The sequence below is a fragment of the Cyrtonyx montezumae genome, unplaced genomic scaffold (assembly GCF_038088225.1).
Source record: "Cyrtonyx montezumae isolate F1298 unplaced genomic scaffold, pur_monq_1.0 scaffold_57, whole genome shotgun sequence".
In the NCBI taxonomy this organism is placed as follows: Eukaryota; Metazoa; Chordata; class Aves; order Galliformes; family Odontophoridae; genus Cyrtonyx; species Cyrtonyx montezumae.
This window is the reverse complement of record NW_027072064.1, coordinates 345788-363556: the sequence shown is the minus strand read 5'-3', so window position 1 is coordinate 363556 and position 17769 is coordinate 345788. Positions and strand designations below refer to the sequence as shown.

At 44.4% G+C, this 17769-nt stretch overlaps 1 protein-coding gene across 1 annotated transcript; it reads right to left on the bottom strand.

Annotated features, from left to right (window-relative positions):
* Nucleotides 1-179: 179 nt before the first annotated feature.
* COPA (COPI coat complex subunit alpha) lies at nt 180-17699 on the bottom strand. The gene is made up of 33 exons (XM_065749005.1): nt 17609-17699; nt 17402-17515; nt 16909-16982; nt 16544-16624; nt 16171-16247; nt 15688-15797; nt 11922-12031; nt 11300-11399; nt 10671-10806; nt 10425-10507; nt 9706-9856; nt 9258-9324; nt 9076-9151; nt 7326-7408; nt 6622-6761; nt 6064-6149; nt 5553-5691; nt 5034-5196; nt 4776-4922; nt 4308-4497; nt 4116-4211; nt 3840-3928; nt 3482-3605; nt 3122-3211; nt 2925-3034; nt 2647-2724; nt 2372-2440; nt 2014-2150; nt 1499-1685; nt 1305-1415; nt 914-1075; nt 635-829; nt 180-327 (listed from the first exon to the last, which is right to left on the bottom strand). Exons 1-33 carry the CDS (start codon nt 17646-17648, stop codon nt 268-270), a joined length of 3675 nt encoding a protein of 1224 aa, XP_065605077.1. The 5' UTR covers nt 17649-17699; the 3' UTR covers nt 180-267.
* Nucleotides 17700-17769: the final 70 nt, after the last annotated feature.

Sequence of the window (17769 nt, the reverse complement as noted above, 5' to 3'; positions counted from 1 at the left end):
AAAGATGTCTCTGGAAGCAACGGTACACAAACACAGCATCAGCTGGATCTGAAAGAGGATCCCAAATTATTTCTACTTAAAAGCAGCAGAGAGTCTCACAACAGCATTCCTGGGTGAGGAAGAGCAGTTAAGACATGGCACAGGTATAGCTACGGGAAGGAACATGACTAGAAAGCTGGAATGGTGGGAGGTGAAAGTTTCCATGTTGCACTGTGAAACATAACCATCTCCCTCTGATCTCACACCTCTCAGGGACTGGCACACACCTCAGCGGAACTGGAGGGGGCTGATCCGCAGCCCAATGACATCTTTGCCAATCTCTGTCACCTGAGGAATGAAAAGGTGATGATTAATGCTTAGAAGTAACAGAATAGCCCAACCCCACATGCAGTACTGAGAGCCTGGATGGATCTCGGAATGAACTGTACTGATCCCTGCAATGTCAGGCCCTGAAGGCAGCATCTAAGCTACACTGTATTTCATAATTCCCAAACTGCTCCACCTCGAGTGTCAAGTCCTCTGCCATTCAACTTGATCCAAAACTCAACCCAGGACTACATGGAGCAAGGGGAAAGCTACTGGAGAGGAATTCTCAAGGCTAGGCAGGAATGAGTGGCAATAGAAATTCCCTTACTGTTGTGACACGGCAGATCTGCCCCTGGAACTCAGGGCAGTAGCAAGCTCCACTGAGTGGACACTTCTCCACAGGCTTGCCACGATAGATGGGTCGATAAGAGGCAGCACAGATGTCAAAGGGGTTGTGCATGTCATAGTTGAGCTGGTAGGTGTCTGTCGGATTCTTCTCACATGCTGACAAGATCTTGCGGGTCTGCAAAAAGCAACCCCATCAGTCAGAGGGGCAACTAGAAAGCAGAATGTGCCACAAGATTCAGGCCATGCACCACAGACGTACCTGCTGGGCCACCTCAGGCTTTGGACCCAGCTCCAGCAGCCGACGAGCAAAAGTAGCAGCTGTCTTGAAGTTTTTGAGCTTGAAGAAGAGATTGAGGGCAGTGCGCAGGACCAAGATCATGTGGACAGGCTGCAGGTTGGAGTGGGTGAAATAGGCAGCCATCTACATTAGAAAGGAGGAGAAAAAGTGAGGATACAATCACTTTCAATCACATAAGAAACTGGATGTCCTGAAAATGAGACAGGAAACACACTAACCACTCCTGGTTCATCATTGTCACATCTATTTTCAAGGCAAGAAGTGGCAGAACACAGGATTCCCTAATGCTTTTTTCTTTTTTAAAATCTAAAGGCTACTTCTGACATCCAATGAGGAAACTCAGTTTCTGTACCTCACAAATTCGCTTCTGGTGCTCCAGGGTCTCTTTGGGCAGCTTCTTCCGCTCAATCTCCATTGAGAGTCCTACAATATACTCCCGACAAATGGCTATCAGCTGCTGGGCCTTTGAGAGAAGGAGACAGAGTCAGGCACTTGGCCTCCTACCCCATGACAACACAAGGAGTACAGAAGAGGTCTGCTCCTCACCTCAGCAATCTCCTGCTTGTTGTCCACCACCAGCAAGGGCACACTCAGCAAAATGGAGCGGAACTTCTCCACAGCCTCCTCAAACTTGCCCGCTGTAGTGAGCTGGTAGCACAGCTGTAAGCGCTGGATCAGGTCATTGAGCTTCAGTCCAACAGCAGGGAGGGCATTCTTTAAGCCAGCTTCTTTCCTAGAGGCATCACAGAGTATGGGGTACAAACAGAAGTAACACAGAGGCCAGCAAGGACACACCAGCATTACACAGCTGCAACTTAGCTGTCACCCTCAATGCCATGCTCTCTCTGCAGTAACACAGGCTGGAAAAAGTCTGACATCTTTTCTACAGCAGCTTCCCACCATCACACACCTGTGTTTCTTTAGGCGTTGCAACCTTCAGACTAGCTTTGACAGAGGTAGAACATCTAATCAAGGATCATTTCTGGCTAGAACTGCTGAAGACTCATGGATAAATGGCACCAGGAAAAGAGCACAGAATAGGAGTTAACCCAATTGCTTACCAATTGCGGTGTGGGTAGCCATACATGGTAGGGAGACATGGCAGGGCTTGGTAGGTTGTACGACCACGGGCATAGGTCTGCAGGAACAGCTGCTTGTAGGGTCCAAAGTTTGTTACTCCCACCTGGTCATGGAGGAGCTGAAAGGAATATATTGATGTACTAAGTAAAAATTGTCCAGAGCCATAAAGAAGTTGCACAGGGCACCACTCAGGCTCACAGGACCTCTTAATTTATATCCAGAGAAAGAAATGTACAAGAACAAAACTTCAAAGAGCTTCAAAGTTTATCAGAGATTAAAAAAAATAGAAGATAAGAGCATGTTTCTTTTCCCCCAAAAAAAACTCCAGGTGTAACTTACTCTCATTGCTGTCTCAAAGGAACCTGCCAGAATGTGGTCAACAGGGAGCTGTGAATTGTTACACCACACCTGCAAGAACGGAAGAGAAATCATACAAGAGGAATTGTGTGTATGCACATACTCCTCACCCCTCACTCCCCTTAACAAGTTCCTATGCTGTGCACACTGATGTACGTTAGTAAGAAGGACTAAATATGCTTCCATATTTAGCACCACAAAAAAGCACCAGAAAGCTTCCAAAAAATAAAAATAAAAATCAAAGACTTCAACATTACCTGAGCTGGGCTGGTGCCCTTGGTGGGAGGCACAAAGAAGCCATCTTCTCCTCCTCCTGCTGGACCAGTAGGAACATCCTGGGGGAAACACGCAGAGCAGTGATTAGTTTCCAGCACCCAGATGAAATCAGAGCTGTAGTGACCAAGCCTTTGATGAAGCCCAGATCACTATTCTCCCTCCCTACCCCACCCCGAGCTGCCACTACCTCCCAACTCACTACAACTGGGCCATGTGAGAAGTCTCCCTAAAGCATCAGTGACTCAAAATATCTCCTTACCAATTCAGGAGGAAGATCCAAGTCTTCTTCCACTTCCCATCCACCTCCTTCTTCCTGTCCTTTACCTAGACCCTCCTCTCCAAAGCCTTCTCCAGCATCCACAAAGCCATCTGCACAAAGAGTGGTGGAAAACAGTTAGAGCTCTCACGCAGATGCACGCTTTCACTTCTCTAAGAAATATTCTTTGATTCACCCACCTTCATCGAGCTGTAATTCTGCATCTTCTCCCCACCCTTCAGTGCCAACATTGTCAATATCGATGTCGGCAGCCAAGGCACCCCCTTTGCCTAAAAGAAGGACAGAGTTATTTATCTGCTCATCTGAGTGAGCCAGGTATTAAGAAAAATAACTGCCCAAACTCATCTTATGAGAAAATGCCAAAGATTTTAGATTTGCCAACGATGGTGTAAATACTAACTCTGAATTCCAAAAATCCACAGGTTTGTTACTTGTGGTAACAACAATCCTGTGGCTTAAACAGCTCAGAAGACATGGAAACAAGTGTATTTGTTCCACATATTTCAACTTAATGCAGCCCTCCAAGTACAATGCAATACCTTTGCTAGCAATTGTTCCTTCGAAGAACCCCTTGGAGACAGTCAGTAATGGCCAGTTGGTATCCAGAGGCATGACAGGAGCAGGAGGCTGCAGTAGTTTTGCATTGGGATCAATGTCTGGAACCTGAACAGAAAGGAAAGCAGCTAAGAGCCATATAAGGAAAATCCCCATCCATCTTTGACCTACCCACATCCATGCAGCACAGTTTCAAGACTGTGAGAAGCAGTGACTGGAAAGAAGATGGTATCCCCATTCACAGAAAGGAGCTGCCATACTAGTCACATTAACACCAGATCCCATTGTCAATCATCCCAAACTCCATTGTTACTGTTATGAAGCATTAATCAAGTTGCTAACCGTTTCCTTTTCAGGATCAAACATTTCCTTCAGGTTTTCTGCCTCCTCATCCAGACCATGAGTTGCAGCTGTGAGATAGGCCAGGGACTCTGAAATTAGATATAATTAATATGAATGCATGCTCTTTGTTGTCTGGAGAAGGAAAACATATCAGCTTTCTATCCACCTAGTTCAGTTTCTCATCTCTCTCCAGAAATTAGCGTTCATCCCCTGGAGACAAAAGTCTCCAGCTCTACCCCAGTCCAGACAGAAACACATCAGTCTGTTATTACTTACTTTGCCCACAGTTCTTCAGGATCCTCACTCTCTCTGCCACATCTCCTAGATACAAGGCATTCTGGTAGTGGCCACTCATATCTTTACGGATCTCAGCTAAACCAAAACAAAAAGAGTCAGTCATGACAACTGCTCCTCCTGGCCTTCTCTGTGATGCTTAGCACCTCTTATCTCATTCACTTTAGCACTCACCTATCTTCATCATCTTCCGAAGCTTCTCCAGGTTGCCAGTAATAAGATAGAGGAAGGAGAGCCTATCAAAGTTCTTGGTGCGCTGGTAGCACATCTCCACAATCTGGTGATTTCCCTGCAGCAGTGCCACTTCTCCCAGTTTCTCCCAGCAGTTCTTGTCATCCAGAGCCTTTGCTGCTTCCAGAGCAATCTAACAAGAGAACTGATGTTGTTACAACAGCAACTGCTTAACACACAAGATGACTTAAGCTCAATTCTCTATCTCCCACTAAAACCACTATGAGGGTTTGCAAAAAGCAGTTCTCTGCAGGCAATACCCATGATGTAAAGAACAAGAATAAAGCTTCACTGCACTAAATCACTCCTCAGCTGAAGACCTGCACCTTAGCAGGGAAGATACTGTTCCCCATCCAGGAAGCAAATGATCTCAGAGACATGTCCTTCTCACAGCACTACCCACCATCTCACCTCAATATTGCCACACTCCAGAGCCAGACTGAAACGGGTCTTCTCATCCTTGACAAAGTGCAGGGCCACCTCAGGATATCCCTTTTTCTGCAGGTAGGCAATGATGGACTGGCCCACAAGCTTAGCATTCCTCACCATGTGCAGGACCTGCAAAGAGAACACCCAGACAGTCAAGCTGACACTATTACTTGCAAGGCACATTCCTCAACCCTCAGGCCACAGTCAGGGAACACTGGAGAGTTCCTCACGTCTCCTCACCTCATCATACTTTCTGTTGATTAATGCCAGCTTGAATTTGAACTCTGTTGGATCAATGGTGAGGACCCTGGGGCGACATTCTCTGTCCAGGCAGTACACGTTGTTCCCCTTCACACGTGTAACATAGATTGGTAGGTCCAGGGTACGGATGATGCCATGATCCCTATTCCAATATACAGTACATGCATGACAAACACACCAACACAGCTGTATGGCCACATCTCCTACCTCAAAGGAAGCTCACTACATTGTTATTTTAACCTGCATTATAAAAGCAATCTCCAGTGAGATGAACAGTGCAGCCACTCCTTCCAGCAATAAAATCCTAGTGCACAGGGTAAGCAATCAAACATCAACAAAGCACAAACATTTAGCTCTAATTGTCTTAGGGTACATCCACACTGCACTAAAAGCACAATTACAGCAATATCAGCTTTAGTGTCTGCCAAAAAAAAAAAAATCACCACAGTACAAGGCCAACCATTTCAAGGACTCTGTGTTTGTGACCCCCAGACTCACCCTGTGGTGACAGCATATTTGATGTGGTTGCTGGTGGTATAGATGAAGACACCGCTTTCATCCCAGGCACCACTCTTAACACGGATGTTTTCATGGATGTTACACAGTGATTCCAGCTTTCTGTTGCAGATCATGATGGCTGAGGACAAAAAAAGAAACAGGTAACTCTATTAAGTACCTGTCTCTGAATTACAGCTTCTCTCCTCCAGCCTCAGAAACACTGACTGTAATCACACTCAGACATTAAGGAGATGATGGCAATCACAATGAAATCACCACCACCTGCCCTTGTTTTGTGAAGACTAGCTGAACCCTTTGAGGAACAGAAGCAAGCCTGGGTCCTATAAGGTTTTGAAGAGAAATAGTGGAAGGGCCCACTGTGAACCTGTCTCCAGCTGTACCTTCACTGCTAGCCACAGCTCTGAGCAGATACTGTAGCAGATCACGCAAGCAAGAACATGTTCCCAACTAAGAAAGGAGCAAGCATGCTCTAGGATCCTCACTGGCTTACCATGCTTAGCCAGCAGAGCTACATGGGACATGTCAGCTGACCATATGACATATTTCACTTTGGAGATCTTCACCGAGGCCAGAGTCCTGGGAAAAGACAGCAACGACATTAAAGAGTTAAACAACATCCCTAGTCTGTTTCTTCGTGGCTAGCACACACAACCAGCACAAGCCTGCTATCATGCTGCAATTTTAAGAGCATTCTGAACAGATATAAAACCTAAGGGACAAGGCATTGGGCAAGCTTAGCTTGATTGAGTTTGGGATTTTTGATTTCTTTGCACTTTTACAGCACCCGATTCTGTAGTCACACAATTTACAAGGGTATGGCACGCATCTCCCTGTGATCAATGGCATAAAGCCTGCAGCATAAATTACACCTTGGCTATGTTTGCACTCTGCTCTTCCTAACAGTTGTTAGCCGTGGTTTGGATCAGACTGATGCAGCCTGCAGCTGAGGCTGAATTCTGGAGTGCATTAATAGCTATTACTCGTCCCCAGAGGGCACACGCCAACAGGATTACAATATTAAAACTTCTCCCAGCAGACTGGATCTTACCGCTTCTGCTGCACGTCAAAGAGGGTGATAGAGTCTGCATCTCTCAGTAACAGGTTCCCTGTGCCAGCATAGAAAATCTCATCACAGTTCGGCACCTGAACCTTCTTCGTGATCTCATTCTTCAAGTTTTTGATTAGGATCTGCCATTCGATGAGAGAAAAACGTAACAACACAGCGTAGTTAGGAAGAATCTATGAAGAAATTTAGGATCATCTTAGCTGAACCTCAGCATTAAGAGGCAAAACAAAATGAGTGGCCTTTCACATTTCCATGACTTTTTCTCCCTCTCCTCCCCCTTCTTTCTCTTATAGCACTCCACATGAGAGAACAAAGACCTTTATAAAAAGGATCTAACCTGCTTTTTCACCATTTCCTCATTACTTTCATGCTATGAAAGCAACCAGGGTGGCTTTGCAGTCCTGTTCTGGTCAGCTGTCATTTCTGAACCACCTGCTGTAGCAGGCTTCCAGCAACTGAGCCATAATTTGCCATAAGATGTTAAATAACATTTCAACTCATCACGTTCTCACTGCATTCTATTTCTCCATGTCTATCTGCAGCCCACTCTCTGCTGAGAGCTCTTCGCCAATCCACTTGGATCTCTAATAATTCTCTTAACACAGGCTCCTCCTGTATCTATTTGCTTATTTCCAGATGACAACACGCCTGTTAAAAAGATGACCCTATTAAGCCTGTCCCCTTACCGAATGCATTCGATCCAGGACTGCAAAGCGGTTACGAGCTACCCACACAGCTGTTAGCCCAGAGGAGCGCTTCCCTTCGGGGGCTAGGGAGAGAACAACACAGGCAGTGAATAAAACCTCTGGCAGGCTCTTATGGCAACATATTAGTCAGTCTTGTTTGATCCCATCTTGGCTGTTGGAGCTGCTTCCTGCTAATTCATGTTTAACCTGAGGCTATTCACAAGACTCATTTCCTCCCCCCCCTACCCCCCCCATGTCCTTTCAGATCGAAGCGTGGCCAGCGTCAGCCCCTCTCTGTAGCCAAGGCACAAGACTGAGTGGCAGGCTGTGCAGCCAACACCACTGCTTGGCACTGGAGAGGCCATCCTGGGCGACAGCACCGTCTGTCAAGCTAACGAGCAAAGCCTCATCAGCCAAACCATCAGAGCAGCGAGGGTCCCGGCTTTGATGCACACCCCCCCCCTTTCTCTCTCTTTTTTCCCCCCCATCTCCCCCTCTGCAAACTGACATAACGAGCTGGAGGAGAAAGGCTGCACTCTCCCCAGCACGCAGCTGTTCTCTCAGTTTTAAAATGCTAATATAAACACAGTGCTCTGCATGTCAGGCGTGCATAAAGAACTGTGCTCCAGGATGTTTCAGATGTGGAGAAGGCTTTCAGAAGAGGGGTAGGGAGGAGAATAGGAGGTGGGAGAACTGCTGCTGTTGTTGTAATATTCAATACCTTCTTAAGAGAAATAATTCCTCCTTAATGGGAATAAAGCTTAAGGATACATTAATAGCTACGTTAAAGGGCTGGGAGATCATGAGAAATCTGCATACAAAGTTTGTTAGAGAAAATATTTATCAACCAGTAAAATTACATGCTGCTTCTGAAGAAGCTTTAAAAGGTCCTTAGTTTTCTTGAGGCCTAGACACTACTTCATCTGGATGAAGAAATCCTTCCCTCCCTAAAATGGAGGCAAGCTGGGTGTCCCCAGACAAGCAAGCTCCAACCACCTCAATCAAAATAAATATTTTGAAGTACACTCAGTAACATTTAATGTACAGTGTTAATAAAAATCTTCCTTTCCCTCTCTCCTCAAATATACCTGCTCTTATACTTTCCCTTCAGCCACAGGAATTGGGATATCTGTGAACAAGGGAGCTGAATTTCTGTCTCACTCATTCATCACTCCCACTCATTTCAAAATCCTTACAGCCAGGACAGAGACGGGAGGAACCAGCTGGAGTTTCAGATCCCAAATGGAATTCATAGTTAGGAGAAAGAAATTTTTTCTTTTCCTAAATCATGTTTTGACTTGTAAATTGCACAAAACTGATGTGAAATTTGCCGAGAGAAAAAATGAACACTGGCATCCTGGCACTGTCACTTTTTACAGCCACTTTTCAGAGTATAAAACCTCTTCGAACAAAACATATCTGGTTACAATCCATCTCTGCTGACAAGCCAGGAATGCTGCCTGCTGTGTCAAAAGGGAGAATGGAAAGTTCCTAATAACAAAATTATAAAATATATATTTGTAGCAGTAAAAGTTTGGGATGAACATGAATTTTTCAAGTCAGTGTAGCGTGATATAGTAAGCAGGAAGCCTGCCAAATGATGTGTGCTGCAGGGACACTGGGAAACATGGAGAAGAATCTAATGAGAGGCTGACAGAAATGATTTTTTTTTTTTTTACATATAGCAGTTCGAGAGAAAAGGGAACAGCTACTCAGCAACACACAGCGATGTGAAGTAAGACATGCCTACCATCTGGATTCTGGGAGTCTGCATCCTTGGGAATGGTGTATAAGTCGTAAGTGCTATTCTCCAAGTTGCTTGCTCTCTGCAAAAACAAAGGGAAAAATATTTTGAGACAGGATTTCACAGAACTGCCACTCACAGTCTTGTAAAAAGCTCTTCAGAACATTATGCAGCAAAACTTGACTTACTGTGCAGAGAAGGACAGCATTCTCAGCTGGGTTGTATGACATGTTGAACACAGGGAACTTGGAACCACTGCAGAGGAGACAAAAAAAGTTACAGAGAACTAAGATTATTTCCACAACAGTCATCTTCTGATGAACACTTTTTTTGAGGTTTTGATTAATTTCCTGAACCACATGGAAACACTAAGAATATCAGCATTAAAAAGTGGAAGAGCTGACATTTCAGTTTGATTTACTGCAAACTTGAAACTAGTTACCAGAAGAAATTATATCTATATACAGATCAAAACTGATCTCAAACTACTTCCTGCAGGATTTGTAAGTTTATGTGACAGTTAGCTGAACGAAGTTACATGAATAACATGGGACAACAACCCACCTGTAAGAGGAATTACCAAGGGGTTCAGGACACCAGTGATGGCTCTTGTAACTCTGAGCACTCATCTCTTACCTGCGCAGCTGCATGACAGCAACATCTTTTGAGCTGTTAAAATCAAGCTGGCGCAGGAATCTGTCCTTCACATAATACAGCATGTTCCCATGCACAGCATAAGCAGGTCGCTCACGCTCCAGTTTGAACACAATCATGCCACCATCATGGCCTGGGAAAAAGCATGCAAGAGATCAAATGTGAATTAAACCCTCATTGCTGAGATGCGAGAACTCAGTCCTTCAAACTAAGAAGAGGTCAAGGATCCTACTTTTTCCCCCCCTCTCATTGTTCCCATCCATTTAGGTTTGCTCAAATCTAAGACCCAACGACCTTCCCCCTTCCCCTTAATGTCACACATTTCTCTAAGCATGATTAGCCCACCATGGCTTCCCTTGGATTTGTCCTAGCCCTCAGCCTCAGAGCACTCACTAGTTAAGGCTGAGCCTATCTTGCTCTAGCACCGAACAGCAGCTGAAACAATGAGACTGCATTCCACACGTTGCTCTCAGATGCTGTGTGAATTTAAATAAGGCTGTTTGCACTCCAGGACACTTAAGAGACACATCTGCAAGTCAGCGTGTTCTACAAAGCGTGCTAAGGAAAAGTAAATCCTTGATGGACAGAGTTTCTGTAAGGAACATATTTTCAGGGAATACACTTTCAAGCATTCTGACAGACAACCAATAGGGTTTTTCTTTGTGTTTTTTGTTTGGTTTTAGTTGTTTGGGTTCTTTTACCTGCAGCAAAGAGGTTGAGATTGGGGTGAGCAGCCAATACCCAAAAGCGATCATGATCACGGCGGAAGGTCTGGACACCCGTACTAAACATGCAAGATAAGGAACAAAGAATATAAACTTCAGTATAAGCTCCAGTTCCCAAAAATGAACATCTGAGCTTCAGATCATTCCTAGCATTCAAAACTGGGAGTCCACAGAGTTCAAAATATTGTATTCACAGCCTTTTTGTCAAAGACATGCACTAACCGTTTTGACATATCCCAGACACGGATGCTTTTGTCTTCTGAATTGCTGAGGATCAGTTCCTGCCGGGGGTGAAAGACAGCACACGAGACATTGTTGTAATGCCCCCGACAAGTGTCAACCTCCCAGGCCTTTGATTCTAACCAGAAGATAAAAAAAAAAAAAGGAAAATAACACTTAAACATATTGCATAGCAGATGCACAGCAAGCAGCTTAAATGAAGCAGGCCGTATCAGCTAATTACTAGACCATCCTTTGCAATTTAGGTTTGTGATCTTTAACTGCTAGCAAAAGCACATCCATTTTTGGTGGAGGGCTTCTGATTCTGGAATTACTTCCCTTTCTTATTACATCGGCACGTCTTCAAAAAACCTTCAGAGCAGATCTTTTCTGTTCCTTCAAACAACTGCTCAGCAGTGCATGCAAATCAAAAGATGCTAGAAGTGTATACTAAGGAACTGAGCCCTCTTCAGATTACAGAAGTCAAGCTTCTTGGGATTATTTACCACTACATCATGAAGACATGCTTCCAAAGTGTAAATTACTTTCACGTTCAGTCTACAGATGTTCAAACAAATGTCAGCTCTTAACACCCTTATCCCTATGGGTTCCCTTTGGGAAAATCCACTCACCATTCATCCTCCAGATCTTCACTTGTCGATCATCAGCCCCTGACACAATCAGTGGCATTGTGGGATGGAAGGCAGCCCAGTTCACTCCACGATCATGGCCCTACAAAACAAACAGAAGCAGTTTTGTGACTGAAGAGTAAAGGAAAGGCAAGAAAAGTCTGCAGCCAGGCTTCCCAAGACACAGCTCTCACTGTTTGTGTATCATGTTGCTTACACTGAGTGCTCACACAGACTTTGCCCACAGTGGTAAGCTCTGCAGATACCATTCTTTATCAGTAGAGCAAAGCTGCAGAGCAGCACTACTTCCTAGCTTTAAACAAGCCATTACAGAACGCTGCCTCTACCATAATCTCTGCTGCTTCCAGCAACACAAGCTGATATCTTCTGCTATTTAATGGAGCTTTTAGCCACACAGAGACATCATACTCATTTAGCTACAGTGTAAACACCTCCAGACTTCAGTATTTTTAAATTCTTGGTGCATGTAACCCCACAAAGCCAAATTCAGTACTTTAAATCTTTTTTTCTTCTGCTGTTTTCTGGCCTCTTAAGAGGATGTGTCATATGGTGGATTTCATTATACAAATTTGAAGAGATTTCACAGTACACACACACACTGTACCTCAAGAACATGCTTCACAACTGCATCTGTCGTCCCGAACAAATCCACCCCAGTTATTCCCCTGACATCCGACTCCACAGCTCCAGGAGACAGGTTCTTCTTCCTTAAGCCTTGTAGAACACATAGGAAAGAGAAGCAGGGGTGGAGGAAGCAAAAAATTATATCAAGACAACGTTTCTAATGTTGCAACAAGTTGAGTGCTCTCCTGTGCCCTTTAGACACAGCTTCAGGTGGAAAGTGAGACCTTCAAGGAGAGTGAGAAATATCCAGGACACCTTTATACTTCCTCTAGAAAGCACAAGCTCTGATGAGGCACACTAACAGAGAAAACCTGCAATGCAGTACAGCACATACAGCCTCAGCTCACCAGGACAAAGACTGTAGCATCTCAAAGGATTCCAACTTCTCTTCCTCTCACTCCTTCACTAACCTGAGCACACAGCTTTCAGGAGAATTTCATCTATGCCTCATGGATGACCTCATGATAATGCACTTGGACAGTCTGCCTGGACACAACATATTTTCAGCAGCTAAAACTATGAGAAATAAAGCCTTCTCCTGATTCTGAAAAAACACTAGATTTTCCAAGTTAAATCAGACCCACAACAAGCAATCCTTCCTTAAAACCCTGTGTAACATAGCAGGGAAAGTAAGAATTGAAAACAGCCTCTGAGCTGACACTGCAAGGGAAAAGACTACATGTAAAACACAAAACTTAGAAAATAAATTTTTAAATATAAAAGCACTTAGCAATTTTGCAGTCTACAATCTGATTCCCATACTCCTCATGGATTAGCAGCTCAAGAGCTCAACACGCTCCTCTGCAGTATTACACTGATGAAATCACCATGTAAAGCAGTGCCTGTGCTCAGCACAGTGGGTGAGGGGCACACACAGCTGATCCAAATAACAATGATAACTTGAACAGCTGAGTGGAAACTCCTACAAAGCTGACACAAACTGCCCCAGAAAGGAGGAGTAAAACATACATAATTCAGGGAAGGCAAGTAAAGAAATGCAGGGCTTTCACAAGAGAAAATACTTGAGCCTTTCACAAGCCAGTGAAACAGGACTGGAACACAAGTGGAAAATTTCTGGTGTGACTGCACAAATCTAAGGAAAGGCAGGGCACTCACAGAACACTGCAGCCTCCTGTGTTGCTCTGAGAAGGGAGCAGGGACAGAGAAAGGCATTGCAGCAGGAAGGCAGATCTTATGCATTCTGAGGACAGCAATTGTTCAGAAGAACAACTCAAGAGGAATCTCAGCTGAACATGCACACAAGTACTCAGAAAGACGTTATTAAAATAAAAGGGGCAACATATTGACTGAGAATTACAAGTGGCAAGTTAGGTGAGAATGAAAGAGAACAGTAAAATGTCAGAACATTCTTCTGATCCTTTTTCTGAAACAGATGATGAAATGTTAGACATCAGTCCTTTAAAAGATCCTTATGCTCCATTCTCCTGCTCACAATTCAGACCTCATACTTAAAGGTCAGAAACCTACTAAGATTTGAACTAAAGAGGACTGTTGGCTGCTGACTATTTCGTTGCTGGGCTTAGGTGCATTTTGGCTGCTCCTTCATTCAGTGGAAATCTTCCTGCCAAGCAACACATCTCAGTATTTGCCAACCAAGATGAAGGTTGAACAGGAATCGGTGAACGGTGTTGCAGCACACACAAACACACTCTGATAAGACCACTAACAATCTCCTTGCTGGTTAATACTTAAAAAGAGACAGAAAAACAGGTTATTTTGTAGTTTTTGTTGGTTAGTACCAGCCACACAAGCAAGAACTTCTTTCCACAGCACTGGTGAATAATACAACAGAAATATTCATGCTTTTTTATATATAAACAAGCTTATTCTCACTGCATTCACACAGTCTCTCTCAGGAAATTAGCAGAAAATAGACTTCAGCCTCCAGCATATTTGTTTTACATTGAAGATCTTTTATCAGGTTTCAAACCAAGGAGCACTAAATCCACTGATAATCAGCAGACACAGCAAGGTCCAGCAGCATTCTGGAGTTCTTTATGACTAGGATTATATGCATTAAAAAAAATCAGGCAAAAAGCTGAAATAACCTTTCCAGTGGAATGCTACAGCCAGAACAAAACCCTGCCAAGGAGAGAAGTCATTCTGGAGGAAAAAAAAACTTTTTTGAGGGGAAAAACCAAGTTGGATTTTCAATCTGCTTCTCATCTATCCGTTTTTTCCCCCACACACTAATATTCTTGCAGTGGTGTGTCTGACTGGAGCAACAGCTGAGTCAATAATTCAGCATGTCTCTAAAACCTCTCATCATATATCAGCTGAGGGGGAAAAAAAAAGGCTCTGTACCATCTCCAAACCAATTTGGCAGCTGGAATTCTACTGAGAGAGAGTGTGGGAGAATGCAGCAGCAAAGCTTACTAGCAGGATAGCTGTTAAATTCTCCATGCTGGCAGTACAGAGAGGGTGACAGGTTTTAAATAACCAGGATATCCTGTCCCCAGTCCCTATTGTTGACACAGCTGGCCATGTCTGAGCGTGTACTACAAATAATGCAGCATGCCCAACCAAAACTGCAATGGCGAGAGCGGCAGGTCAGATGAAGGGCCACAGTCTGTCTCTAGAATAATTCCCACTGGCACACCACCAACACTGTCCCTGCCTGCCTTCCACCAGTTCTACTTCCATGTAATATTTTCTGCATGCCTTGCTTTTCACCCATGGATCATATTTTTTATGTGAGATCTTGCGGTCTAGGTATAACCCAAAGAATGGCTAAGGTAACAGCAAAGTACTCAGGAGTTTTGACTTGTGACTCTTGCTCTGATCTCCAGGTAAAACTTCATTTCATAGAAGACAAGCTGACTGGACACTAAAGATCCAGCTTCCTGTCACCACCCACAACTAGGTTACCAGAAAAAGCCCTTGTTCACTGTGCAGCAGACAGAGACCTTTTTTGTCTTTATCTTAGAACAAATGACTTACTGCTGCCTCCAAGAGTTTTTCAAGGGGCTAGAGGTGACCCAGAAATTTCTAACGTTTGTCCTATAAATCTGAAACATCAAAGTTGATCAGCTGACAGCACTGCCTCCATTCTGACAGCAATATTTGTTATCTATGTTGGCTATAAAATCAGAATCTTAAGAGTTTTGATTGCACAAAGCTTCAGCTCGCCCCACCTACTGTTGCAAAAGCCTTACTTCAAGTGAGAAGTTGGACTAGATGACCTCCAAACAGTTACTTTGAGTCAACATCTATTCTACTCACAAAGAAACAAAATTCTGTCAAGTTCTTGGCTGCACCAGGCAAATTATTCCACAAGCAAGCCAATAGTCACGTACAGAAGAGAGAACTGAACTCACTCAACTAGTGAAGGGGCTCCCTGGCCATACCACACCTCCTCAGGAAGCAGCCTAGGGCCAAGAGATGCTCTCATTTCAGTGGGTGACCCTTATATGAGCCCAAGGTGCCTCCACCCTGGGTCCACCCCTTCTGGTCATGTGGGGAGTCACATCCCTACTCCAGATGCTCCATCACCAGTTCAAGCCCTGACCTAACAGTTCCTCTATGACATCCTACAACTTGATGGGGACCTGTCTCCCTCAGTTTCCATCAACAGAGATTTTTTTGTAACTTTCTGCCTGAGGTTCCTTCAGCCAACAGGTTGTTCCTTCCACTCTGAGATCTGAATCTGCCTTGTTTGGCTTTCAGCAATTGCAGTTCTGAAGTAGGCTTTGCCACAGGACACCCCTTTGACCTGGGCAGCTCACCAGAAATATCCCAAACGCGTACAGTCTGATCCAAGCTGGCTGACACTACCAGGTCCTCAGAGGGGTGAAACTGGGCACACATCACATAGTGGTTGTGTCCTGTCAGCACACTACAACAAAAGGACAGAAAATATCATTTAAACATAGGATATACCAACATGCATTCTAATTTCTACCAACAGCAATAACCTAGATTTTAAGAGGGATAATGAAAAATATGATTGGTAACACCTGGAACAGAAATGCCATTCTTCAAGAATTAGCATGACTGAACACTGAATACATCCATGTTTGGTGCCATCAAATAAACAAGCAAAAACCACAACTGACAGAGCATTTATAACTGATCAGCTCTTCTTGTCAGTTCTATACCTTCAACTGTGCAGTTTGAAACATGAATAATACCTTTTGCCTGAAAACAACAAAATAAAATAGCTTGACCCAAATGCTGCAGTTATTTTTTAAAGCCTCTATTGATATTACCAGACACAAGTTCTTGACTGCCAGTTCCAAACCCGAATAGTTTGATCATCAGAAGCACTCAAGATCCATGGATATTCCTAAAAAGGAAAAGTATTTTACACGTGAAATGAATGCACATCCTACACAGTAGAATATTTTTCATTGCCACCAAGAATTTACCCTTTTTTGTTTTATTTTACTTAAAGAAGAGAGAGTTTATGCCTCTTAAACCAGTAGAGAACACCACCTTATCTACAGCACACTCATACCAGCTCCAGCACAACTTCCTCAACAAAGATTCCCATCTGGAGCACCAAAATACAGATTTCCTTCCACAAAGGAAAGCCACAGGCACACACACTGGGGTGTGTACTTCAGTACTAAAGCTGCTTACATGGTGGAAGAAGGTGGTACGGATATAGTCCAAATGTCCAAGCAGAGTGAAAAGACAACGGCGTAGTTTGTAATTCCAGACCTGTGTAACACAAAAGCAGAGCAATGAGGGTATGTGCTGTGCCTATTAATTTTTTATTTTCTTTTTGCACTTACTCACAATAGGCTGAAAATTCTGGTGTCCTAGTTTACCTACAAGCATGTCTCCTCCCTTTTAAATTTTTTCTAATGCAAGTCACAAGCAGACTTCAACTAGCTGTGATTATCAATAATTCTTCTGAAACAGGGATCATAACTCCTGAGCCATCCCCTCCCTTGGGTGGTGTTCTTTAAAATAAGAAAGTTGCAAAAGCAGTAAAACATTACCTTTATTTTATAGTCATCGCCTCCAGAAACAAACAGAGGCTGCTGCTTGTGGAAATCAATACCTCGAACAGGTCCTAAATGAAGGAAGAGCAGGTTGGACAGGTCAAATGACAGCTGGAAGAGATCCCCACATTGCTGAAAGCATTTAATTCACAGACCCCATCACTTTTTTTTTGATAAAAGACTCGAAGCAACAAAAAACCATCTTTAAGTCTGACATCTCTCTGCTAAACCCATCCCATTCTACCAGCACGTCTGCAGAAACGCACTGCAAAGCACCCTGACCCTTTACTTGCACGATGACAAGTTTACTCCTGACACAAAACGACTGCCCCACTTCACACACATGAAAGCAGCATGAAACCAGCGAACAGGCTACAATAAAATGCGAGGCATGTCACATAGCTCCTCAGGCCTGAGGGCCAGGCCGGTGCCAAAGCCCAGGACAAGCCCAGGCCCACCTATAGGGTACAGCAGGCTCCCCACCACTGACCGTCGTGCTCGTCGAACTTGTCGATGAGGGTGCACATGCGATAATCCCACAGCTGGATGACGCCATTATGCAGGCTGGTGAGGATCCACGGCCGCTTAGGGTGGAAGCTAAGCCCTGCCGAGACACAGACAGAGACGATGGAGAGAATCCCGCCAGATCTTTCCGCACCAAACGGCCCAGTCCTGCCCAGCTCAGCCCCACCGTTACCTTTCACCCGAGCCGACTTGGTCTCAAACTTAGTCAGCATAGCGGCTTCACCCTCTACCGCCGCCCCGACCCTCCACGTCGGCGACCCGGAAGTACCTTCTCTCTAATTCCGCTTCCGGCCACCGTGCGGCGGTTCTTCCGTTGACACAGGGCGGCTTCCG